The 25,393-nt window shown below is 39.2% G+C and overlaps 1 protein-coding gene across 2 annotated transcripts; it reads right to left on the reverse strand.

The window, feature by feature from the left end:
* Nucleotides 1–1,464: 1,464 nt before the first annotated feature.
* On the reverse strand, nt 1,465–25,191 carry ASAH1 (N-acylsphingosine amidohydrolase 1). Of its 2 annotated transcripts, none has more exons than XM_045535463.1 (14): nt 24,872–25,191; nt 17,199–17,245; nt 13,310–13,400; nt 12,746–12,832; nt 10,695–10,773; nt 7,982–8,056; nt 7,017–7,062; nt 6,331–6,475; nt 5,752–5,806; nt 5,544–5,625; nt 4,575–4,706; nt 4,344–4,467; nt 3,846–3,902; nt 1,465–2,602 (listed from the first exon to the last, which is right to left on the reverse strand). In XM_045535463.1, exons 1-14 carry the CDS (start codon nt 25,001–25,003, stop codon nt 2,513–2,515), a joined length of 1,242 nt encoding a protein of 413 aa, XP_045391419.1. In that variant the 5' UTR covers nt 25,004–25,191; the 3' UTR covers nt 1,465–2,512. The 2 variants fall into 2 exon arrangements, with proteins under 2 accessions (XP_045391419.1, XP_045391418.1); XM_045535462.1 differs by lacking the exon at nt 1,465–2,602 and adding an exon at nt 2,789–3,274 and having other exon boundaries at nt 24,872–25,186.
* Nucleotides 25,192–25,393: the final 202 nt, after the last annotated feature.

Raw genomic sequence — 25,393 nt, forward strand, 5'->3', positions numbered from 1 at the left:
GACAGAGGTGAGATCTCCAGAAGGCCGGATGCTAGGGCACCTGCTTGGTCTTGCTCAACCTTCCTAAGGGTGCAGCAAGTTCTAGGTGTTAGTGCTACCAGTGAGACACATTTGGGTCCTGGTGAAAAAGAATTGAGAGGGCCCACCAATGAGGACTGAGTGGCTAGATATCTTTATGTGGATTTGGTATTTGAGATAGGCAAGATCTACTTGGCTCAGGTACCTTCTGGTCTGCAGGGCCAGTGATTTGTACCAACTTGCTCCATGCCTTGTGTGCCCCACCTCCTTCCCCACCCTGGTGAGACCACAGGGAGATGCAGTCTATCCCACTCTGCTCAAGCCTGCCCTCCAAGGAGCCCCAGAGGCTAGTGGGAGGCAGCTGGCTTGGGGGCTGGAGGGTTGCATGCCTAGGACTTGCTTAGGTGCCCCAAGGTTGAGGAATCAGTAGCTCAAGGCATACTTACAACTCAAGTGCAGTACACTGTCATCAAGAACCACGGAGGGGGATTTTTTTACCTTGCTTGCAAGCTAACGAGCCAGCCTGCCACAGCTCATGGACCCTCACAGACTCCTGGTCAGAGGCGAAGGACTCCAAGCATGTTAGGCAGCATGAGCTTCAGGTTTGCATCAATTCCACTTGCCCCCCAAGTTCCCCTTCTGTGAGTGCAACCTGGAGCAAGTTAACCTCACCTTCATCCTCACCAAGTGGGATTACAAGTACAAATGCTCATAACTATTAATAATGTTTTGTGCTTTCAAAATTAAAACAGCACTTGCTAATATCCAGGGGGAACCACGGTCAACGTTTTGGTTAACATTCTCCCAGCCATCTTTTTATATTCTAGATGTATATTTGGTTATATATAAATACATGTATAAAATGTTAAGTAAATAGGCTTATACTGTATATCCTATTTTATAAAATGCTTTACCACTAAACAATACTACCTAAAATTTTAGTACCTATTATTTTCTCCAAACTCTTTGATTCACTTCTGAGGAATCAGTCTGAAACAATTAGCACCTCACCTCTTAATTATCATGCATATCAAAGGTTACTATATTTAAAAAAAAAATCAAGTTTACCTCACTTCATTTTAATAAGAGGTACAAAATCTGAAGTTTTTTTTCATTAATCGAACCCTGTTTTAACACATATCCCCTTGTAATTCCTCTTGCTTCACTAAAATAATATTGGAATCCCTGTAGTTTTGTGGAAGTGCCTCCTATCTGGAGGAAAAGCTGCCTTTGGACACCTGCAAACTGGGTTAAGAGGTGATAACTATTAGTTATGTAAGATTACGACCATTTAGTCATACGTTTAATAGTAACTCACTTACATAACCCTTGCTATTTAATTCAGATACCATGTTCAGCTTGTATTTCTCGATAATAACCCCCCACCCTCAAACCAACATACATGTACACACCCAATCAGCACGCATGACTGCTGACTGACACTAATTCCATTGACTGTTTATTGAGTGTCATGATTACAACTGAGATTATACAAAACGAAGTGAACACAGTCTTGCACAAATGGCGTACATTTCACAGTTTTGTGAAAGTTAGAAAGGTTAACAAGTTCTATTGGCACTTTTCATAAGTAGATTTGATTTCTGAAAAACATTTTTAATAATTACACTAAAAGTTTAAAAAAAATACATGTTGATCAGAAGTATAAACTGAAAACCTGTTTATTAAATGAATGATACTTAAGTTAAAATAAATGAGTTCACCTCCTATTTTGCACAAGTCTTTGATGTATTTATTTACTAACTCACAGAACCTGGAAATTCAGTTTTTGAAGTTAGCAACTTCCTGGGGTTACTGGGAGGTAGAGAAATTATGAAAAAAGGAACACTTCATTTCTTTGTATAAAAGACCACCTTGCATACTGCTCACTTCATGAACCCCAGAAAGTACTATTTGTAGAGTCAAAGGACCATTTATTGCCCATTAAAAGAAATACACAGCTGAATGTCTGTCTCATCCCCCTGATCACATGTGAAATTATATTGTCATTAACAGCAAAAACAATGGAATATTAATTTTAGTAGTAGTTAGAACCAGAGGAAAAGACTGCTATATAGAAAAACATACAAATATGAGATAAAAATGAAAAACTGAATAGTGTGGACTATTTGCTTTTACAGTACTCACACAGACATACTGGATTAAATACCCACAGAGAATGTTGATGTATTACATGGAGGCGGATCCCACATGGTTTAATGGGCCATCCCTGTCCCTAAATGTCAAAGTGAAATGAAACTTGGAAAACTCTAGATGATTGTTTTACTTCACTTTTAAGAAGTTATCTGTAAATAAGAAAAATGATCTGTTAGGGCAAAAACAGTCTGTAAACTAAATGTATGGAGGACAAGCTCAAGACACACAGAACCTGTCCTGAGTCCGAGTCTTTGGAAGATCCAACAGCTGCGCTGGTCAGCCACATCTGCGGTCGTGCCTTGGTGTCTCGGAGGGTGCACTCTGTAGGCCAGGCGTGTGCTCACCAGCCTATGCAAGGGTCCGGGCAGTCCCGCAGGTAAGCTTCATACTGACCTTTGGCAACATCTATCAACGTTGTGAATGCAGTCAGCTGAAAGAAAATTATTTTTACTTTAAGGATGTTTTCAATTCCAAGATGTTCTGACTTACAGAATTGGCTTTATTAAAGTAACTACTTGATATTAAACAATGATATATGTAATGTATTAGTTAATATATTTATATTAATGTATATTAATATGATATTAAATAAGTATTATATATTACTATTAATTAAAGCAACCAACTTCAATAGAACCATTGTTCCAGGTCATGAATATAAATCATCTCAGGAGAAAGCCCCAGTTCTTCACAGGAGCTCATTCCTGGGCAGTCCCCTGCTGTACCACCAATGCTTTAAGACTAACCTAACCCTCCTCAGTGTATAACTGACAGTCATGCAAAACCTAATGGTGTATTAATACCATGGAGCATAAACAGTTTAGCTTTGCTTTTCCTTATCCTTAAAGTATTTCTAATATAGTGAGGGAAACTGCAGGCACACAGATTACAAAGCACGCGCAAACTCACATGGAGGTCACACAGACTGTGTGAGTCACCAGACTGTGAGCTCACACACAGACGATGTGGGCAGGGTGAGAGGGAGGGCAGGGTCCAAGAGCTGAAGGCAGGCTTTCTGCGGAAGCCAGATGATCTGGATGCTAAAGAACAGTAGGACTTTGTTCTCGAGGGGTCACTAGAGGCATGTTTATCTGAGGGAGAGCTTAGGGAAAAGGAACAAGTGGGATAATCAGGGAAGCACATCCAGAACATTCAAGGCATGACTATTAGCAAATGGGATGATCAGAAAATGTTTTGCATTTTTTTATCTATAGTATGAAGAAAAGAAAAGGATATAATAAAGTTTAAGGGAAACCCTAATCGAACAAGACACAGAGCTCTTGTGAAAATTTCAGACTTTTGTTTTGTGAACTTTTAGGTGTGAGTACAGCATGAGGTTTCTGACAGATAGAAGAAGTCAAGAATAAAATGCTAGGCTTAATTCAAGTGCCACGTAAGTAAAGCTGTAAACAATACTCTGAACAATCTGGACATCAAGCCACGGGGATCAACTTCTTTGTTGCATTGCAAAAGTTAGGGTTTTAGCCACACGAAAACATTTTTTTAAAATCAGCCTGGTGGTAACCACACAAAAATATTTTTTAAAAATCAGCCTTATGTTTTAGAAAAACATAAGTTCTGTGCTCAAACTGATATAATAGGGAAAGATAAAACATAGGACCAAATTCTTTCTCTAAAAGACCAAAATATATAATACATATATTTTAAAATACCTTGTTGAGGACAGGTTTTGTTGACAGGACATCATACAGGGTTGCAAATGAGATATTCTAAAACACAAAAATACTTTTGTTCAATAAATTAAATACAGAAGTCAGCAGCCTTATCCACACGAGTGGGTCATTATAAACCAAGACATTCTTCAATCAACCTCCCCCCAATCCCCCTAAAAGAATTTCCCTTGGGGTCATTGTTAGAAACAGGTAACAGTTTTACTGTATTACTTTTCTTTCTCTAGCTTCCTCCTCTTTCTAAATTCTTGCCTGTTATTCAACTTCACACAGCAGTATCCATCTTTAGAATAAGAAAGGGAAAGTACTGCAAAATTTTGCTCTTTTTAAGTTAAAAAAACAAAAACTCAGTGGAGACTGTCTAGAGATACTGAATAAATATGAGGTTTATACATTCTCTGAAGGCCAAAGAAAAATGGCAGAACTGAGATAATCTTTAATGGTGACAGTTTCGTTCTATATATGACATTGTAAATGTACCTCTGGGGTTATGCGGTTTAGACACATCTTTGCAGGTGCCCTTCGATTGTCAAGGAAGAAGGGGTGTTTCCAACGGTCATAATTTGTTTCTACCACATACCATCGACCCTGCTTAGGATCAAGTCTAGATACAAAAAGAGACATTCCATCTTAGGCTACATGCCTTAAACTTGTGCGTATGTCAGTTTATGCTTTAGTTTCTACTTATTTTGCTTTAACAAATGTACTTACTCATATACATCCAAAGATTCTTTCCTGTCTCGTGTAATCACACAACCTTCCCCAGACTGGTTGCCTCCCAGGATAAAGTACGCTGGGGCCAGTATCTTGGTCTTGGTCAATATATTCTTGGCTTCCTCATAACTACATAGAAATGTTTAAAAAAATTTTTTAGTTGACTTGTAATGGAGGTGTTTAGCTGTGTGGAAACTAAAAGGAAACCAAGTATCTAAGGAATATGTTTTTTAAAAAAGGATGGTAAGCAATGGCTCTGGGAGGAAAAATCCCTGACTCCTGTGAGGTAAAATACTGAGATGGGGAGAGGGAATTTTAGAAGGTCCCTCAAATCTGAAGAAGAAACAAAATGGCCTTAAGATATCATCTTCCACCCTTATTGTCCACGCCTTTCACTCAACAATAGAAAAAAGGGAAATAATATTAATTGCAGAACATAGGACTCAGTAAACCTTGAAAATTGGAGCTATTAAAAATTGAGATGGATTATCAAAGAAGACTACTAAATCTTATTCCCTGGAAGGTACTAAAAATAGGATTGATACCCATTTATTCTAAGATATTTGGATTCAGTGCAGGCTGAAGGAAAGGCAGTTTTGCTATTGTAAGATTTCTTCTGTACCAGAGCAGAATAATGTAACTTCTAGATTAATATGTATTACCACTTAGATGAAGATTTTATTGTACAATTTTTCTCTTGTGTATAGGTGATGAGTTTTGTACACCAAAAACATTCCATAGGTGCCCTTCATAGTGTCAATATCCCTAGTACTTTTTAGTAATTCATTTCCTCACTATAAAAACATACAACATGCACAGAGAAAACATGAATAATTCCCTACAAGTGTCAAGGTTCACCTAAGACATTCTGCATAGTTCCTCAATGGAAGCTTGGCAAATATTTTTATATTTTCATATGAGTAATTTACAACAGATATTTGATAATAAAGCAACCAACCACTTTACCTAGTACTATTTTCCAGAACCGATCTAGTGATAAACCCTATCCACATGGCATCTTTCTTTCCCATAATCCATTCTAGGACACCTGGAAGAGATTAAACACAGGGTCAGGGTCTGGAAAGGGTCAGACCACTTAATCGGAAGGCATAGTCCAGTCCTCCTAGTAAAACAGCTGTGAAACTCCCAGTTCACTGGAGAACACTCTACTCACCCAGATAACCACCATTTATACTGAAGCGTTCATTTAGTGTCAGACTAAACAGTCCCTGAGAAAAGACAAAGCAATGAAGTCAGAAACTCCAACCTTCCTATTTAAGGCCCTATCACTGTACTTCACAGTGGTATATAAAGGGTTGGGTAATGGGAAGTGCAAAGATTAATCAAAACCATGTATTAACAAGGCTTTTTAAAAAAGTTTAAAGCATTTGCACATCTAGTGTGTGAGATAAGTAGGTGGGATATTATTGGCTACACCTTTCAGACAGGAAACTAAGCAGCAGAGAATTAACGCCTGACCTGCCTAAGCGAGCAGCAGACCCAGACTTTGATCTCTCTGACACCTGGCCACATGCTCCTTATCCCAGAACGGGCTCAGAAACCTTCATTTCCTTTCTACTCTTCTCTACCATGAAACCTTAAACCTAGGAAAGGGACAAGAAATACAAAGGGATGAACTCTGGCTCCATATTCTTTTTAGGCCCTCATTTTCTTAGACTCTACTCTTTCTTTACACATACTAAAAGCAGGACACAAAGCTACCTTTAAAATTACATGACAATAGATTCCTTACCGGTTTGAATCCTGTTAACATGCCCACATAGCCTGCAAAGCTTGAAGCCTTGAAGACAGTTTTATTGTTTCTTTGGAAGTCCAAATTCACTGTTAAAGGTTTTAGTTCCTCAGTTACGACCCAGGTATTATTATTTGTGTTCCACCTACAAAAGACATATTTCCGTGACACTTAAGAACACCGATGATAATAGTGATGAATACAGTGATGAAAGCCAGGCATGACACTATGTGCTTGATCTACCTAATTGCCATGATCCATCCTAACAACAACCTTTACAATATGGGTCGCTTCATCCCCTATTTTATAGATGATAAAACTCAGGCTCAGAGAAGTTAAGTAACTCTCCCAATGTCACACAGCCTATAAAAAGTGAGCCCCAGATTCAAATTTAGGTCTTTAATTACAAAGTTATTATTTTTTCCAAAAGGTCAAGATGACAAATAAAATAGAATGCAGACATGCATGTGTGGCCTTCAAGCATCCTCCAGATTTCTTTTCACTAGGTACAACTCAGATAAAAGCCTCAAGTAACTAAGTAAAATTGTGCCCATCTTGTCAACATTTAGGAATCCATTTACCTTCACTTATGATCATATTTTAGCCATGATTTGGGACTGACTTTTCATCAATGTGATATAATCTACTCTTCTTATAGAATGATACATAATGTGTTCTTTACTTACCCAAGAAATACTCCAAAATCCATGTTTCTCCCATGTAGCAGATGCCCTATTTGAAAGTAAGCAGAAGAAACCCATAGTGGTAGTTAAGATAATACAACTAATTCTAAATCAAAGATGGGACCCTTAATTTTGGTTAATTTATATTTATAACTGTTTCATCTAACAGTAGGAATTAAGAAGCATCCTGATACCCTAATCCTTAACAAGATCAAACTGTTGTCACTGTCACATCTGCGAGACACCCCCACAAAAATCTGAGAGCACGAGGTTCCAGGTAAGGTCAGAATATGGAAAAAGGATCAATGGTCATTCTTTGTCCATTATCACATGGTTCTATCAGACAAAGATATCTTAGCCTCAACTAATGTGACTCACACCAAATGTTTCCCTTCAGGCATTGTCACCTACAGCTGGACACCTCAAGGGTTAGGTGTAGGCAGACTTTCTACCCAGAGTATAGGTTGAAAATCAGGGTGAGTCGGAGTAAGTCATCCTGTGCCTTGTCCTCTGGGGACCAGCCAGGAAAAAAACATGGGAAAGTGAGGCTGTTATACACAGGGTCCTTGGCTGGGAAAAGACGGGAGAATGTTCTGGGCCTCAAGAAAAGCAAATATGTCGTTACATATGTGAAGATAACGTAGTCCCTCCTGTGAGGATTTCTATCCAATCATGCAGACAGCTATAAGCAGACTATAAGGAAGGTAAAAACGTTTCTAGGCCTGAAACACTTATTCTGGGTTTTTTGCAAGCCTGAATGAAACTTTAATAGGTATTCTAGTGGTCTTAAAATAAGGATAGTTTTCAATGTACTTATAAAAATTTACCAAGGTATATTAAGCTGTTTGCAACATACACAGAATTTACCTAGCAAACCCGCATTTTAAAAATTCTAATTCCATTTATTTAGAAAATTTTTCTTTTTCATGGTGCTTGGCTCTGCCCGCCCTCCCGTGGCACACATTTACCTTCTTTATCTTCTGTTATTATTGAAGTACACATGGTAAAAAATTCATAAAAAATATTGAATGAAATAATCTCGCCTATGAGAAAAGAAAGAAAAAATGTTTGTTAATGTACAGAACCATGACAGTGTAAGAAAAATTTGTTTTAAGAAGTGTAACTATTTTCATTGTATGAACGTGTGCTTTGGCCAGTCCGAGTGTGTCTACAAAGCTGGCAGGGCGGCACGCCCTTCACCAGCCCGTCCTCGCTCTAGACTCGAGATAAAACAAGTCATCAAAGAGGCAGCTACTGGGCGAGCTGAACATACAGACAAGTTGGAATCGTTCTACGACATGATGTCTAAATTTTTTATCAACATGCTCCACTCTAAATTTTCTTTGGGGAGCTCAAATATGATAATTTAATACATCTGGCTCTTGGTTGTATGCTGAAAATGTATCTTACCCAAATCTTTAGAGCATGACTAACATTACTGAGGTGAGAAAAGTGATTTAAGAACTATTAATAAAACTAATGCAGAATTGCCAAGAAAATCCACTGTAGAACATTTTATATGTTGGATATTTTTCCAAAACTGTATAATGCCATTTAGCATTGAATTCAAAAGTATACACACAGCACACTTTGTCTCATTTAATGTTATAATAATATGTTAAGCTTATGTTTTTTTTCACCCCCCACTCCAGTGTTTAGTTTATTTCCATTTAATTTCTATTTTGGTGAAATTTTATTATAAATTTGTAATAATTTTTATAATTTATACCATTTACCACATAAATCATCTGTTAATCCATTCTTCTCTTGAGATGTTTATATTTGGTATTACTTGCTAGAGTTATTTACATAATAAAGGAATTAGACTTGCTTCTCATAAAGGCTGCAAATATATATTTCCAGTACATCAACTATCTTTTTAAATCGTTTTTTATAGAAGCAAAACAAACAAAAAACAGCCACTTTTGTTGATAACTACTACTGATTTTCACAAATTTTCAATCATCTTTTTCATAAAACTGATCATTAAGTACTGGCTACTTAAAATAATGACTGCTGCTTTGGTAGCTCAAAAATAAAACTTTTGGGGTGGTGGGAAAAACCTTTTTCATTAATACCATAAATTGGAAAGTGAAATTTAAAAAAATAACTTCCAAGAACATCCATACTTAAGGATAATTTTAATGAATCATATATAAGACCTTCTCCCTAAAAATAAAAAATACTACTCAGAGAAATCAACAACCTAAATAAATGTTGAGATTTATAGTATTCATGGATCAGAAAACTCAGTACTGCAATCTCAAAGTATCAGCAGGCTCTTTGGTCAAAGCTGACAGGCTGATTTTAAAATGTACACAGGAACACAAAGGGCCTAGAATAGCCAAGACAATTTTGAAGAAAAACAAAGTTAGTAGAATTACACTACCTAATTTTAAGACTATAAAAGCTTTATTATTAAGGTAGGATGGTACTGAGATAAGGAAAAACAAATAGATAAGAAAATAGAAAGTCCCTAAACAGAACCATGTATATAGTCATCTGATTTATATCAGAGACACCACTTAATTTACTGAGGGAAGGATAGTCTTTTAAATAAATAGTGTTTAATCAACTGGATATACCATATGAAGAAAAACCTGACCCCTAACTCATACCATATACAAAAATTAATTCAAGTAAATACAAAAAGTAAACATAAAACATCCAGAAGAAAATATACAAGAATATTTTCATGGCTTTGGGATATGCAAAGATTTCTTAAATGTACACAAAAAATACTGCTTGTAAAAGAGAAGACTGATAAATTAGACGTCATTAAAATTAAGAATTTTTATTCATCAAAAGACACCAGTAAGAGAATAAAAATGCAAGTCATAGACCGGGAGAAGATACTTGGAATACATATTACTTGGCAAAGAATTTATATCCAGAATATATAAAGAATTCTGTCAAACTAATAGAAAATGGGCAAAGACCTTAATCAGCAATTTACTCTTCCCCAAAAGAAACCCCCCAAAACAAAAGGTCAATAAACTGTTCAATTTCATTAGTCATCAAGGAAATGCAAATTAAAACTAAAATGGGATACTATGACACTCAAAAAATGGCTCAAATACTATCCAGTGAAGACATATCAAATGGAGAAAACTAAAACTCTCATATTATACTGATTATCAATTGATAGAATCACTTTGGAAAACTGTTGGCAGAATCTACAAGGCTATATATACAGCTACCCTATAATCCAATAGTTCACTTCCTAGATATACATCCAAGAGAAAGGAGTGTATGTGCCCATCAAAAGACATGTACTAGAATGTTTATAACTGCTTTCTTCTTCATATCCACAATCTGAAAACAACCCAGACACCCTATTCAGACAGTAGCATACTACCTATAATGATAAGTACGAGAAACCACACACAACAGTTCATATTCCAGTTCTATTTATAAAAAGTTCAAAACTAATTTATGGTAAAGTCAGAATAGTGGTTACTTGAGGAGGCAGTATTGTCTGTGAAGGGGCAGGAGGGAGCACTCTGGAGTGCTGGACTTTTCTATGTCTTGATCTGAGCTGTGGTTACGTGCCCAGACGCATTTTTAAAACTTCAATGAGCTGTATACTTAAGATCAGCATACTTTATGTATATCATACCTCAACAGAAATATGTTAAAGTGTTTTATTAAATTTTTTAAAAGCTGCAAAGTGAACTTTACCTAAAGGTATATCAGTAACAGCTGCAATTCCCTTCATTTCCTCTTCAAAGGGGCCAGGAAGGTTGCCAAGTAGACCAGGCTGAAAAACAGATAAATTAACAATCATTCAACCTAGAAGCATGCTTTGAGATCTGGTTTTTGGCATAAAATTTGTTCCACATATTGCTATCATAATAGGTGATAGCCACCACACCTGGCTAATTTTTCGTTTTCTTTTTCTTTTTTTGAATAAAGAAAGGGTCTTTCTCTGTTGCTCAGGCTAGTCTCCAACTCCTGGCCTCAAGTGATCCTACTGCCTTGGTCTCCCAAAGTGCTGGGATTACAGGATTATTTTTACATCATATATTTCTAAAAGATTGTCTATGTAATACTCAATATCGGGTCCCTATACAGAGACCTACGATTCTTAGATTGTTTTTTCCAGCCTTGTATTTCCCCATTCTCCAGAGAGGGTAGGACTATAATAATTCCACCTGGATGACCTGACATGACCCCCAACACAAGAACATCATCATAACAAGCACTCCTTATCTTCGCTCAAATCCACCCTCTAGCCATTGGCATATATCCTTATCACTGTTTCCTTCCCACACTCACAGCAACAAACCTGCACTATTTTATTCCTTCACAAAACTGTTTGTTATGGTTAAAGGCTGATCTTGCGGTAAGATGCATTAATTGCATTCTGTTAGCAAACAACAGACATTGAGCAAATTCAATGGTGGATATCATAATTTTATTCTCAACGACAACTACTCACTAACATCTAGATCACAATTTAAGTTTCACAGCCTTCTGCTGAGATAATGGGCTTAAAATTTGCAAGTCCCATTTTTCACCAACTTGGTAATTATATATGACTTAACTAAGCATATTGTTTTTTCCCCTAGCAATTCAAAGCATTGCACAAGTGGAATGTTCCAGCCAACTTAACAAACAAGTGTGACTTAATGAACATGTACTAAACCCATTACATCCAGGCACTATGCTTTATATACAGTATGTCACTGAATCCTTACAACTACCGTATGAAATATATACTATTAGTAAATACTACTCTCCCTGATGAGAAAACTGAAGTTTCATCGGTTAAGAAACTTGCCCAGGGACACAAAGCTAGTACGTGACTGATTCAGCCTTAAAACCCAAGGCTGTCTGATTCCAAGGCACCTAAACATTTTGGGGTGCTGCCCTCCCAACTGCCACTCAGAGTCGAGGGGAAACCAGGGCATGTGCAGTATGTGGGGTCCTCTTCCTCTTTTGCTTCTGCCAACACTTTTTATTTTGGGGAAGTCTGGCAAGTAGGAACATCAGGGACAGCCTTAATCCACGGCTCCGAGAGCATAAACATGAGGCACATCAGGTGTGGTGCTTGGCAGGTACAAGTGTTAGAGGATGTTCCCTAGAGAACCTAGGGGGTTCTAGAGATCAGGTTCTAGGTGTCCCGTTGGTTCCACAGAAATAAAAAAGGGGCTGAGAAACGAAGTCTTCCTGCATGACCAGGAAGAAAACAGAATGGTATGGCAATTGCACAGCCATAAAAAAAAACTCAACCCAAGTGAGTTTCAAGGGTCAGAGCTACTGTGGGACTCCACAGAATACAGGGCTCGGCTGAGTAAGTCATTTGGTCACATCTAGAAAAATCTCTGGTTGTCCTGATATACTCACGCAAAATACTTAAGGAAAAAAACCAAGTTTTCAATAGTGAACGTACAATCCTCAGTATATATAAAGGGCAGGAAATGCCATACTCCCAGATGAAATCTGTCCATTTTCCCACTGCTCTGTAAAATAGTCCATACTTTTAAAAAACATCAAAGAGCAGTTAACTGCCAAAATTTGCCACGCTGTCATCCTATCAATCCCCAGAATTTAAGTACCTCTGAAGTTTTGGCAGTGATTCAGAATAAGTGCCAATTTGTCCAAGTTCCTGAGAAGAAGAAGTTGTTGAATTGTGTCTTTAAGTAAATACCAGAGCATTTTCTGTATTCTGTGCTTATATGTATATTTGTGTGTGCTTAAAATTTATTGTGGAAAATAATATTTCTTACCAACTTTTGATCCACTATCTGCATAACTTTTCCACTTGGCACAAATGCATTTACCATGTTCTTCATGGAATTCATTAAAACCTTTAGCTGAAAAATAAATAAATAAATCACTTAATAGAAGACACTTTAAAGTCCTGAGATTTAACATCAAGATTGCTACAATAAAAATATACAGTCCTTTTGACTTGCCCATATGTAACTAAAATATAGAGTGCTATTTGAAAATACTTTTAATTAATATGTTAGTATAAGTCCAATTTTATCTTTAAAATGACATTTGATTCTTAATTATTTAGATGAAGGAGATGATACAAAGGGAAAGAAATAAAGGCAAAGTTGCAAAAAAGGATAAAAAGCTACAGAGGAATGACATCTTTTCCTCTACTATTTTTTTTTTCTATGACCTTTGAGAGTATCTTCTACTATCATTTATTCTTACGTGGCAGAAAGGTATCAAAAGCACACTTTTAAACTACTTTATGGATAACTTCATGAAGTATTCTTTTAAAAATACAATTATATTCAGTGAAGTCAGCAATAAGAGATGTACGCATCACAGCATACCTCTGGTGCCTTGTCAGCCATCAACTGGTGCCATCTTTTGTAGGGTGGTAAATCAAGATTTATGGTGTACCACGGAACTGGGCCCCTGTAGCTGTAAGGAGAGGTGCATTATCTTGAAATGTGGGAAGCGGTTTTTTGAGGGGGTTAGTTAGTTCCATCTATAAGGGTACATGAGAGACATATTCTTAATAACAGTGTAGAAGTTGATTACTCAAAGCAAAATTTGCAAAGAAACTTCAATTTTGTAGCCAGTGCTTCTGCCCTGTGTTTCGCATACAGTCATAACCAGTCCCAGACACCCTGGCCTCGAAGTCCACATTAGGAAGGGCTGGTGTGAACTGGTTATACGTGAGAGAACCAGCACTGGCTCAAGAGCTATAACCTGACTGTCACTGCTGGAAAACACCTGCCTTTTCTCCCCTCTCTAGATATTTGCAAAGAGTTAGTCTAGGCTCTGGACATTTCTCCAATTGGTTTCCCGGTCTCAGAAATCTCTCTCAGACAGTCTAACCAGATTATCGCCAAATCATTGTCTGTAGTGGTGGTCACCTTTTAAAGCACAGAGTGGCAACATGTATTAGCTTCCCATGATTGGCTTCAAGAACCTTCATGACTGTCTCAACCATCCTAATCTTCCCTACTATACACCTTCTCTCTTCTCATTCTTCTGTATTAAGTCCAAGCCTAAGCACTACTCTATTACATCCACTCTCCAACTCCTTGCTCTTTAACTTACACACAGCAACTTTGACGGTGAGGATACAGCAGAGTTCAGTGCCTCATCAATGGAGCTGGGCCACATTTCTGGTGGACGAACCCTACAACTATTTCTGTTGCTATAGGAACATTATTTTCTGGCACTTATTACTAAACTGAAATAACTTTTAAGGGTGTGCCATAACATCAGCTTAAACCTACGCCTAAAAATAACCATCCTCTGATCCACTGATCTGCTCTAGAAAACTATAGAGTGCACTCTGGGTGTGCTACAGTGTTATCAGTCTCCCAAATTAAAATGTTATCTAGACTTACGTCTATAGCCCGGGCTGGGTTATTTCCTCAAAGTCATGAGCTGTGTTTCTATTTATACTTCTTCTGTAATGAATAATTACTTGGTTCTCTAAATACTGTTGCTGCGCTTGGAGCCCTGGTATCTGTATGAGGTTTTATGAAACTATTAACCAGCAGCCACTCATGTTGTGATTTAGATAGAAAAGAAAAGCACACTTAATTTGGGAAACATACACTTAAACAGTATCACAGTGAAATTTTATTTTTTTTCTCAATGCACTTTCAAGTTCTCCATTTCCTTAGGAGCTGGTATCTACATGAAATACTATAATACTTAAATCCTAGAAAAAAGCTTTTCATTACAACAAATTCATTCCATTTCTGACTGACCATAATGTCACATGTAAAATTTTGTCCCACAATTCCATAAGTAGTTACTATTCCGCCTATTATGGGGCAGGTGCTATATGTATTTAGATTTCCATGTCTAGTAGCAAAGGTAAATCAGTGGGTCGCAAGATATGTGTTTGACCTATGAACTCTAATCAGCTGCTCCTCCTCTCATCATATCCAGCCAATCCCAAACCATGCCCCGACATCTGCCATAAATTTGTGATTCAGTCCAGAGTCTTGGACAGGCTCAAGGATTTCAGAGGAAACGGGGAGAAAATGCACTCACTACAGTAAAGGATCATAATGAAGTGAAGTTGATGAGACCCCAGAAACCTCTCGATAATAAAACCTCCACTAATCAGAATTTTTTGGGAGAACTTTAATCTAATTAACAAAATTATTTTAATGACAAGCTTAGCCATAATCCCACATTTTGTCTCATTCAACAGTCTTCTAAAGTATTTCAGTATTTAACCTCTGCACCTCAATTTCCTACAGAAATAAAAGAGTGTCTACCTTAGGAGTGCATTGAGGATTACACAAAATACGCAAAAAGTACCAGCAATGGTATTCAATCAATAGTAGTTACCACAGGATTTTCCTAGTTTCATACAAACAATAAATATCATTGAATCATTCTTGAGACTTAGCATTTGCTATGTCCAGGTTATCATAACACCAATCATATCCCACATGGCTCCCCAGGTGGCTTGGAAACTAGACCGAGTGACACAACATGCACATACACAAATAAGAGAGCAGATGCCACGCACCCAGTGAGCAGTGGGAAAGAAATGCTTAATGGGATTCCGATGGATACAGGGGTGATCTATCAGTTCCTGGTTCTCCAGCATTGATTTGACTGGTCATGCTGGATAAACAAGCATCGTTTTTTTCCTTCACAGCTGCCCATGCATGCTGCCAAAGTCTATGCTCTTGATTAAAAAAAGATGACCTCACAGGTACTGGAAGACTATTTGTGATGCAAAGGTACGTGAACACCACACTTCTCTCCCGGATCTCAAGATCCCTTTATAGTTGCAAGACAAGAAGGATCAGAGCAAAGCTGGGGATTTTTGGGTGTCCTGCTATACTCACGCAAAGTACTTTTAAGGAAAAAAATCAAGTTTTCAAGGCCGGTGGGGCAGAAAGACATCCTGCAGAAATACCAAGGCAAGGAAACAAACATGTACTTTATGTATTTGTGTAAATGTGTGTTTGTTTAGGTGCATGTAAGTGTGTATACATGGATGTACACATACACATACCTACACACGCACATGCACGTGGCAACGTGCAACCAGTTAAATGCCAAATCAGGGATGGTTTACGGTTTGCAGGCCAATCAATTCACAGACACATGTAAAGCACACAAAAAAGGAAGTAGAAAAAAGTCCTTCAATGTGGAAAATACTCATTAAATGTTCAATGAATGGGGGCAGTGAGACCAAAGAAAGAGATGCAGTCAGCAAGGCACTGACGTCCAGTATGACGCCAGCGATGACAGCAAGGAAGACCTTCAGAGAGCGGACCACTAAAGAAAGAGCTGGAACGTGCACTGGCTTTAGAATCGCATTGAAACTGGTTATCTCTACATTACTTCCTGGTAGACATTCGCCTCTTTCTACATAAAGGTGAGTAAGTCGAAAGAATTTAGTTTATTATAGTTTCACGCTATCTGGGACAGAGGCTGTTTAGAATACATAATTTAGATCAGTAGTACAATTAATCTGGAATGTTATAAAAACTGCAAATGTCATCTTGATGTTATTCTTTAAAGTCTGCTCTATTTTCCCCTACCCTCGGCAGACTACTTTCAGTGAGATGGAAGAGCAGGAAAAAAGGTCACTGTTCCCTACACCTTTTCCTTCTTTCCCCTGTCCTGTACCCTCTGGGACTGTAAATTATTATGATGTCTGCCTCATAGGCTCATTTAACCACTAAAGATTTGGAAAGACCAAAAGCTACACTAAAAATATTAATGCTAAGCACATTAAAACAAGATATTGACCCTTCTCTTATGTGTTCTAATCCCGTCTTATCCTGAGTAGCTTTATCTCATGTCAAGGTTTATTTCTAGAATGTTTCACATATGAAGTCTCATGATTTCTTGTTCCAATATAATTTGGTGATTTATATCCAGGCACCACAGATAATCACAGGTCAGCTCAAATACAGGTTTGCATTTTCAAAGATCAGAAAAATGCTTAACAGTAGATAGAATTTAGTGGAGAATGAAAATCCCTTTTTTTCCTATGTCTTTGATAGGCTAGAAATGGACATTTTAATTATGGAGTATTTTCATATTTGTCTAAGATCTTAGCCAAATGCATTATACACAAACCTGAGGAAAAAAATCTTTGTCTCAAGATGGAAGACATGACTTAAATTTTTAGTCATTATCATTATTTTAGGAGAGCTCATCACATAGGAAAAAATCTCCACAAAGGTCAAAGTGAGTTTTGATCCTCTGATGTGTACTCACGTTGGTCCAGAAGGAGGATAGGTTGATTTTCTGCAGTCTTCTGTCCACTAAAAAACAAAGAAAATTAAAAGTTTCAGAAAATAGGTGTTTGCTAACTGAATACATAACTTTCAAGAGTAGTTACAATCTGTGAAGACAAAATCAAGTATGATTTCGCCCTTTTAGACCATTTCAGTGCCTCTTAAGTCTTTCCCTTGCAAGAAAATTTTCAACTTCCCAAACCATTAAGTGCATTTTCAGTCTCATTTCAACTTACACAAGTGCCAGGTGTTGTAATTTGGCTCTTATATTGTAAATATATTGAGAAACGAAGAAATGTAAGAAAGTAGATAGAAAATATGTTAGATGGGTCGATTTACCACTAGAAGTAAATGACTTGATAGGATGTGATATTACCTGAATGTATGACCCAACTCTATTGCAACCTGTCCCGGGATTTGCCTCCCAAACCAGATTTTCAGGGCACACTGCACAGGGCCCTTCATAATCTCTCCATAACTTACCATCCCAGCCTCATCTCCTGACACTCCCCCTCATACGTATAGCTACCTGCAAGCACTTCCTGATCTCTCACCCTTTCATGCCCATGCGTGTGCTGTTTCCTCTTGCTAGAACACCCCTTCTCTACCTGGGGAACTGTTGTTCTAACTTCCAAGATCCAGTTCAAATATTTTCTTTTTTATGAAGTCTTCATGTATCTCCCATATGAAAATAGGCATCCCTTCTTCTATACACCCACAGCATTTGTACACAACCTCATTACCATATTTATAACATTGCATTATAATTATCTGTTTGTATCTCTCTTCAATAATAGACTCTGTGCTCTTTGAGGTGAGTGAGGGCAGAGCCCCCCAGCACTGAGGTCACTGGCTCAGACAGTGAATGAGCCTATTTCAGGGAGAGTTGCTCAGGCTTAGTAGCAAAATAGAATTTTCTCCTAAGATAAAACGACCAAAAAGGTCCCCACAGACTCATGATTCTTTCGGTACTAGTTCAACATGGCAAGCATATTTATCACCTTTCCTTTGGAGGCCCAGTTCTGTAAAACTAAAATAATTGTTTTTAAAAAGTGTAAACCCACAGTAAAAGGAAGTATGGAAGAAAACTACTGGAACTGTAGTTTGAGCTCAGAAAACTTATCTGCTGCAAATTTTTTTTAACTTTTGATAGCATGAGAGAGTATATAAAGTAGGTTGACGTTATCTGTGATTCAAACATTGTCTAAATGACCTTGCCACAGAGTAAGTTTCTCATATAAGTGAGGTTTTGCCTTGTAATCTGGGGTCGAATTCATTAAGAAATAATATCAAGTCTGTAGCAAAAGCTAATTTCCGAAGCCTTTATGCTCAACAACAGTGGCTGAGGGCAGTTCTTGTTCAGAAAAAGTTTGGTCTCAGCTCTGAGCTCAAAAACTGTGTAAAACTTTACTCCTACTAAGCTATGTAACTGCTCTAAAATAGGGAATTCAGGATGTTCAGCTTCTATTTCTGACAAACATTCACAGAAATGATGATGGTTATAGCCACAAGAATGAAGCTCATGGTTTACACTGCGGGTCCAATAACACATGTTTGATTCAAATATTTTCCACAAAGTATCTGAAAATAAATAATATAATTAATGACTATAAGCTTTAAACACCTTGCATTTTCACAAGTTTTGTGGATTTGCTCGACTCAGCCTTCTTCTGCTCACAGATGTTTAGATATCTTAGCAGATTCCACTTCAGGTTATACTGAATTACTATTTTCTCAACTTCTTTGAAAACATCTTTGCCTGCAGTTGTTTTACAGAGACTATTCACAGAGGCTAATTCTTCAGCTACTTCAAACTTGGCACTGACCATCTCATATCAACAACTGATCGGTATCAGGAACTTCAAGAGCCAAGGAAAACCACTCCAAACCATTCCCTGCCGTGTTCTTTAATGGATATCTATGTTGCTTCCAAAGTCTGGGACGACTGTTCTCACTTAAAGACACGTGAACAATTTCGTTTTCTCTGCACACATTTCTTCTGCTGCTACAATCAAATACAATTTAGTTAATGCTCCATTGGTAAATGGCTTTTGGAGCTTTGCTAACAAATGAGCTACCTGGAGACTTGCTTTGGTTGTAACCTCATTTTACTTCTTAAAATTTGTAAAAAAAATTCTGCTTTCATGAGCTACTCTGCTTTAAATTTTCTTATTTTTCTGACCATTACTTTCCCATGAGTTGGGAATATTGTGATGTGTACTTAATCTGAGTGCTTAACTTTATTGTCGTGCTCTGGACGAGAGGCCCAGCTCCGTCAGTGATGTGCAGAAGGTCACACCGCTGGCGAAAGAAACCGAGTCCGTGGCTTCCACTGCTCCATCACACAGCTTCCCACGGCGCGAACGATAAAGCCAATGCCTCAACGTAATTCCTAGCATAGAATATTCTGCATCCAGTTTGGGGCTTCCGATGATCACCAGAATCAACTCAGCAAGTAAGTGAAATGCAATGACTTTTTATCCCTCCCTCATAATTATATTTGCATGCCCTGGGTTCTAAAGCCAAAACAGAAATCAAGTTATGGGCACATTTCTTACCAGACAACTGCGAGAGAAGTTGAAAATGCTCTGTCAAGTACTAGGAGAGAAAATGACCTGCCCCAGAGGTAAGAGCTAAAGAGCAACCTAGCAACAGTACACGTGGGCGTCTGAGGTTGATAACAATGGTAATCGCAGCTGTAGTAAACAGGCAGGAAATCTGCATAGGATCTGTCTGCAAGAAAAAAGGTAAATGTGAAAGAAAACAAGAAAGCTAGCAGCTCTGAGACCACAGTATTTCAGGTGTTTAGAAGACATCATCACCAGAGTCATTTACTCAAAAAGTTAGCTTTGGGGGTAGCATGGAAAGAGAGCTATATCCTCACCCTCACGTAAGAATTCTACAAGGGACGCACAGTTTCAAAATCTGCATACAGCCCTAAAACAAGATTACAATGAACTTAATGTTAAAGTTTCTTACTATCCCTAAATTTAACTATACATGGTTTTCATAACAGACAACTTTATCGAGGTTGGTAAAAATTTAAATAAATGATAGGTAAAGATTATAAACATAAGACAGGTAAAGACACTCTGTAGTGGGCTTGGTATATGCTGTGCTACTCTATCAGAGGGGAGAAAAAAAATCAAACTTAGAATCAATATTTTCTCGCTCTCTCTGCTTCCTAAAGGTGGAAGTGATGGAAATCTGATGTTTCAACACGTGTGAAACTCTCCGGAAAATGTTTTTAAAAGGCTTCCTGGGTCAGCAAATTCTCTAATTTTTCAAGTTATTTGGTAGGAACTTAAATCTCTTTGAAATTAATCAGTGTTTATATCCTACCCACTCATTAAGAAAAACTAATTACAGAGCTACTGAACATAACCTACTTGGGAAAACAACATATAAAGTGAAAATTATTCATTAAGTACTCAGTGAATGCTCCATGCCTAACAGAAATGACATAACTCGTCCAGCTCCTTAAAATATTTGAGTCCTACAGAATTAATAAGAACCTCAAGGAACTGTACACCTCTAGTAATATATAAAAAAGTTCTGAAAGAACCTCTTACTATTCAAATATTCAAAAAAAGACAATGAAAGATAATTTAAAATTATATAGCTCACACCAGTTTTCATACTCATCAGAAAAGTTGAAAAACTCTAAAGCAGTTTTTAATTCAATTCTTTAATTCATCAACAACTATTTTCTAACTAAGATTTGTTTCCTAAAGTGTTCTCTAAAACTTAGCAGACACACACTGAATAAGAAAAGGTGTATTTTAACGTATGTAACAAATCAGATGAGCAGTTAAATGTTTTCATTTTTCTTCTGGGCTTTGGATGGGATGGCACTCTATTTTTCTTTTTTTAATTCTTTTTTCTTTTTTTAAGAAACAGTGTCTTGCTATGTTGCCCAAGCTGGACTTCAACTCCTGGGCTCAAGTGATCCTCCCATCTCAGCCTCTTGAGTAACCAGGACTATAGGGATGGGACCCTATGGGATGGGACCCGATGAAACTACTGATATTTAGGTAAAGGGAATGTGAATAAACCCTCCATGAGGAGAGGGACCTTGTCTTCCTAGTTGACTGGCCCATTTCCAGCGTTGGGGACGGAGTCCGGCACACAGTAGGCAGTATGCGTTGACTAAGTGAACACATCACACCTGTGTGTTCCCTGCTTTGGCGTATGGGGAAAAGCAGACGCAATACAATAAAACCGGCTAGGCCAGATGGGGTTTATGAGATTTTTGGAAACTCCGTGAAAATCACTGCTAAAAAGCTGATTCAATAGCTAACGTTGACAATGTTATTACTTGTATGCGACACTGATGCATAAAAATAAGTTCACTTTAGCAATTAATTACTGAGCATTATGTTTCATTTTCACACATCTCAGGAAGCTGCTCAGATTTGTAACTGAGAACAGTCATCTCTCCCACTCTAGTCTCTTTCCTCCTGATCACTCCTCAGCCCCCTGCGCCCCCAACACTGCTCTGGCTAAGATGACCAACGACCTCTGGTTGATGGAGCCTTGACATCTCAATCGTATTCACCATAGCTCACCTGTCCCACTCTCTTCCCTGAGCTGCCTGTCACACTTACTCTCCTGTTTTGGCAGCTGAACTTTGCCAGTTTCTTCTCCGCCTGACATACACATGTAAGTTACTTAGCCTTCGCCTAGTTCTCTTCTTTCCAAGTGAGTTCATCTGCTCCAATGGCTTCAGGTAGTATCATTTACGCCTACGACTCCCACAGTCTCTCTTCTGAGCTCCAGAAGAGAGCTGGGTGTCTCTCTGTTACCCGGAATCCAACATAACCAAAAAGAAAATGATCCCACTCTTCAGCCCTGAGCTTTTCCCTCCCCGTGTTCCCTGGCAGTGATGCCACCATTCACCCAGCTGAGCACGTCAGAAACGTTCGGGGCATGCTGACACCTCACTTCCTTCTGCTCATTCTGCCTCCTGATTTTTTCCAGAACCATCTACTTCTCTCCCTCACCACTGGTGACACTGTCCTTCAGTGCACCTTGTTTTCTCCTCTAGACTAGACACGTGTCCACCCTTTCTCCCCTCCAACCCAGATTGATCTTTTATGGGCCCAGCACACTTCTGCTGTGCAACTCTGCTACCTCCAGACTGATCTTTTAAAAGTGAAAATGTTATCTTGTCGAAAACCATCCAGGGGCCTCCCATTGTTTTTAGGATAAATCTCAAAATTCTGAACAGAGTCTACAGAACCCTGGGTGATGTCACCCGGGTGGCCCTCTCCAGACTCTTCCTGTGCCGCTCACATCACCACCATCACTTAATAGGATATGTAATAAATCAAACAATGAGGAATAACTCAGGAGGACCTTAAAATATGCACATTGTGAAAAGCCTCAAAAACAAGATGATGTTCCAAATCAAATGATTTTTGTAATTTTAAGCCAGTCCTCGTCATTCATATTTATCAAAAGTGGTTCTGAAATATCTTTTGTTACCATGAGGCTACAAATAGCTTATCATATAATGAGTCAAATTGAAAAACTGCTTATTCTGGTCAGAATGAAGTCACTAGACTTTTTTGAGATTCCAAAGGGCCTTTTGGCTGGTGGGTCCCAGGATTTTCCAGCCCAGTAAAAAAATTAATAAGGCTTTAGCACGTGAGGATCCAAATTTTCATTCTGCCAAATGGAGCTATTACAACCAAACAAACCTCACACACATAATATCTACCTCTGCTGCTATTTTATTTTTAAAAATAACATTTTAATAACAACAAAAATTGGGAATCCATAAAATCAGAATAAAGGCCAACATTCTAAATTAGTAATTTTAGTTTTATGCCCTTATTTTGATTATATTTCATTGAAGACCTATGAAAACAGCTTCCCAAACTGACACTAGATTTTTGACAACCACTGTTCTAGAGTCTAGATAACAACTATTAAATTCTTTGAGAAGCATGATGATTCTTCATGTTCTGAAAATAGCTATTAAAATACTTTTGCTAGAAAAAGTATTGAGGAAGAAAAAAACAGTAGCCCCTGACATCTGAAACTACTCTGAGGTTGGTAGCTAGACCTCAATATTATCACAAGCTGGTCTGACACTCACGGCCAGGTTATATGTGTTCTCCTCTTGGACATAAACAATCTCAGAGTACGCCTACCTCAGATAAGGTTATTTTGAGACACGATACAATGAGATAAAACAATGCCACTTCAGGATTTTATCTAAGCACAGACAAAAAAACAAGGGCATTGTGCAACTCACAAAATACCAAACACTCCCTCCTCTTGCTAAATGAATGACTGTTACTTCTTTAACCAATTAGAATTGCCCCACTTTATAGAAGCATCCTATCTAAAGCAAACCCACGATTCCTGACCCACCCCCAAATCACACAACTACAGCCTAACTTCTGTAATAAGTTTTTTTCTAACCCACAGTTGCTCATGGTGTGTGTTCCTTGCCTTGCCTCGAAGAATACTAAACCCAATTTTCAATGAAGGGCATTAACAGTGTCAAAGTATCGACTTCTTTAAAAATTTCCATAATAACAACTACTCTCATGCAACTTAATTCCCTACCCCATACTAAAGCCAAGTGATTTTATTTTTCCTTACAGTCTTTCAATCCTGTATACATGTATATACTGTGTACTTTTCTATTAGTGAGATCACTGTACCTACTATTCTGCTTCTATCTGCTAAACATTATATCGAGTTTTAATGGCTCAGTAATATCCCACCATGATTTTCTTGTTAAAGCATTTCTCCTTACAGGAATCAAACAATAAAAGAGGAGAATGCACATCCTGCTCCCACTTTCAGTAGTCTACCTAAGCTGTTCAATACCACTGTCATCTAGCCTCAGGTCAGACACACCGGGTTCCTGTTTATCCAACTGTTGACAAAGACATATGCAGTCTTATTGCTTTTAACGACATTAATTATGAAAGAGCACTGGGCGTCAAGAGGCTGAAGTTTAGGTAGGCTTTGATACACAATACTGTGTCCTCTGGCGATAGATTTTCTCCCTGTAGGTCTACTTCCTCTTCTGGAAAATAAGCTTAGAGTCACGCTGGTCCCTCACTGTCTCTTGCAATTTACCAAGTCTGTAGCCTTGTGACTCGCTTGTGGGAAAGAGCCGCGAGACAGGCGTTCCCATGACTCGGGAGCACATGCCACCGGGGTCACGCTGCCGGGCCTGCTCGCGGCTGCTTCCCGCGCCCCGGCTGGGGACCACTCGCCTTTCCCAGGGCCCTGCAGGATCCTGTGCTGGAACTTCTTCAGGAGAGAGCACCTGGTCATCAAGCAGTCTGTCGCCTGACTGAGTAATGCACGCAAATCGACGTTTTATGTGAACGTTTCAAAATGCAAAAGCCTGGTAGAGTTCAAGTACAGTCACTCAAATGTGAGGATGTGCCAATCACACCCAGCCACTCTGCAGAGATTAGAATTACCCTAAAAGGTGTTCTAGTCCCAGCTAGTATCGAATCAACCGGGGACGGGGTTCAACAGCCCGCTGTGCACCCACAGCCCTGGGCACGAAACCGCAGACTCCCGGAAGGACGCGGCCCCGCCCGCCCCACCACACCTGCACGCCCCGCACCTGCGCCCGCACCTGCACGCCCGCTCCGCGCCTGCCTCAAGCTCACTCACCGGCGGCGCGTGCTGCGCCACTGCACAGGCGACGGCTGCAGCCAGGAGGACCAAGGGGAGGCGACTCCGGCCCATCATCGCTCCACTGCCGACGCTGCTCCGACGGGCGCCCGAAAACGCCTCCAGAGGCATCACCTGGGCTCCTAGCAGGCCGCGCCCCCACCGCCGCGTGACCTGCGACCCGGGACGCACCACTCGGGGCTGGGGGTGGGGATGGGAGGAGACCAAGCCGAACGCAGAGGTCGGGGCTTTCAGTGTTTCAGTGTCGTGGAAGGAGCAGCGGGCAGAGGGGACCTTCCAGGCTGCAGAAGAAACCTGCAAAATGAGTCAGCGCGCGCGCCGGGACGTGGCGTCGTCCCCCCCACACCGCGGACAGTGGTTGGGCCGAGCCGGAGCCCCGCCCCTGCGGGGAGCAGGGCGCTCTCCCCAAGTCCGGCTCGCAGGGGTCCGCGCGGAGGGCACTGCGGAGGCGAGGGGCGGGGCCGGGGCGAGGGCGGGGCCAGAGCGAGGGGCGGGGTGAGG

This window comes from Lemur catta, chromosome 22 (genome assembly GCF_020740605.2).
Source record: "Lemur catta isolate mLemCat1 chromosome 22, mLemCat1.pri, whole genome shotgun sequence".
NCBI lineage: Eukaryota > Metazoa > Chordata > Mammalia > Primates > Lemuridae > Lemur > Lemur catta.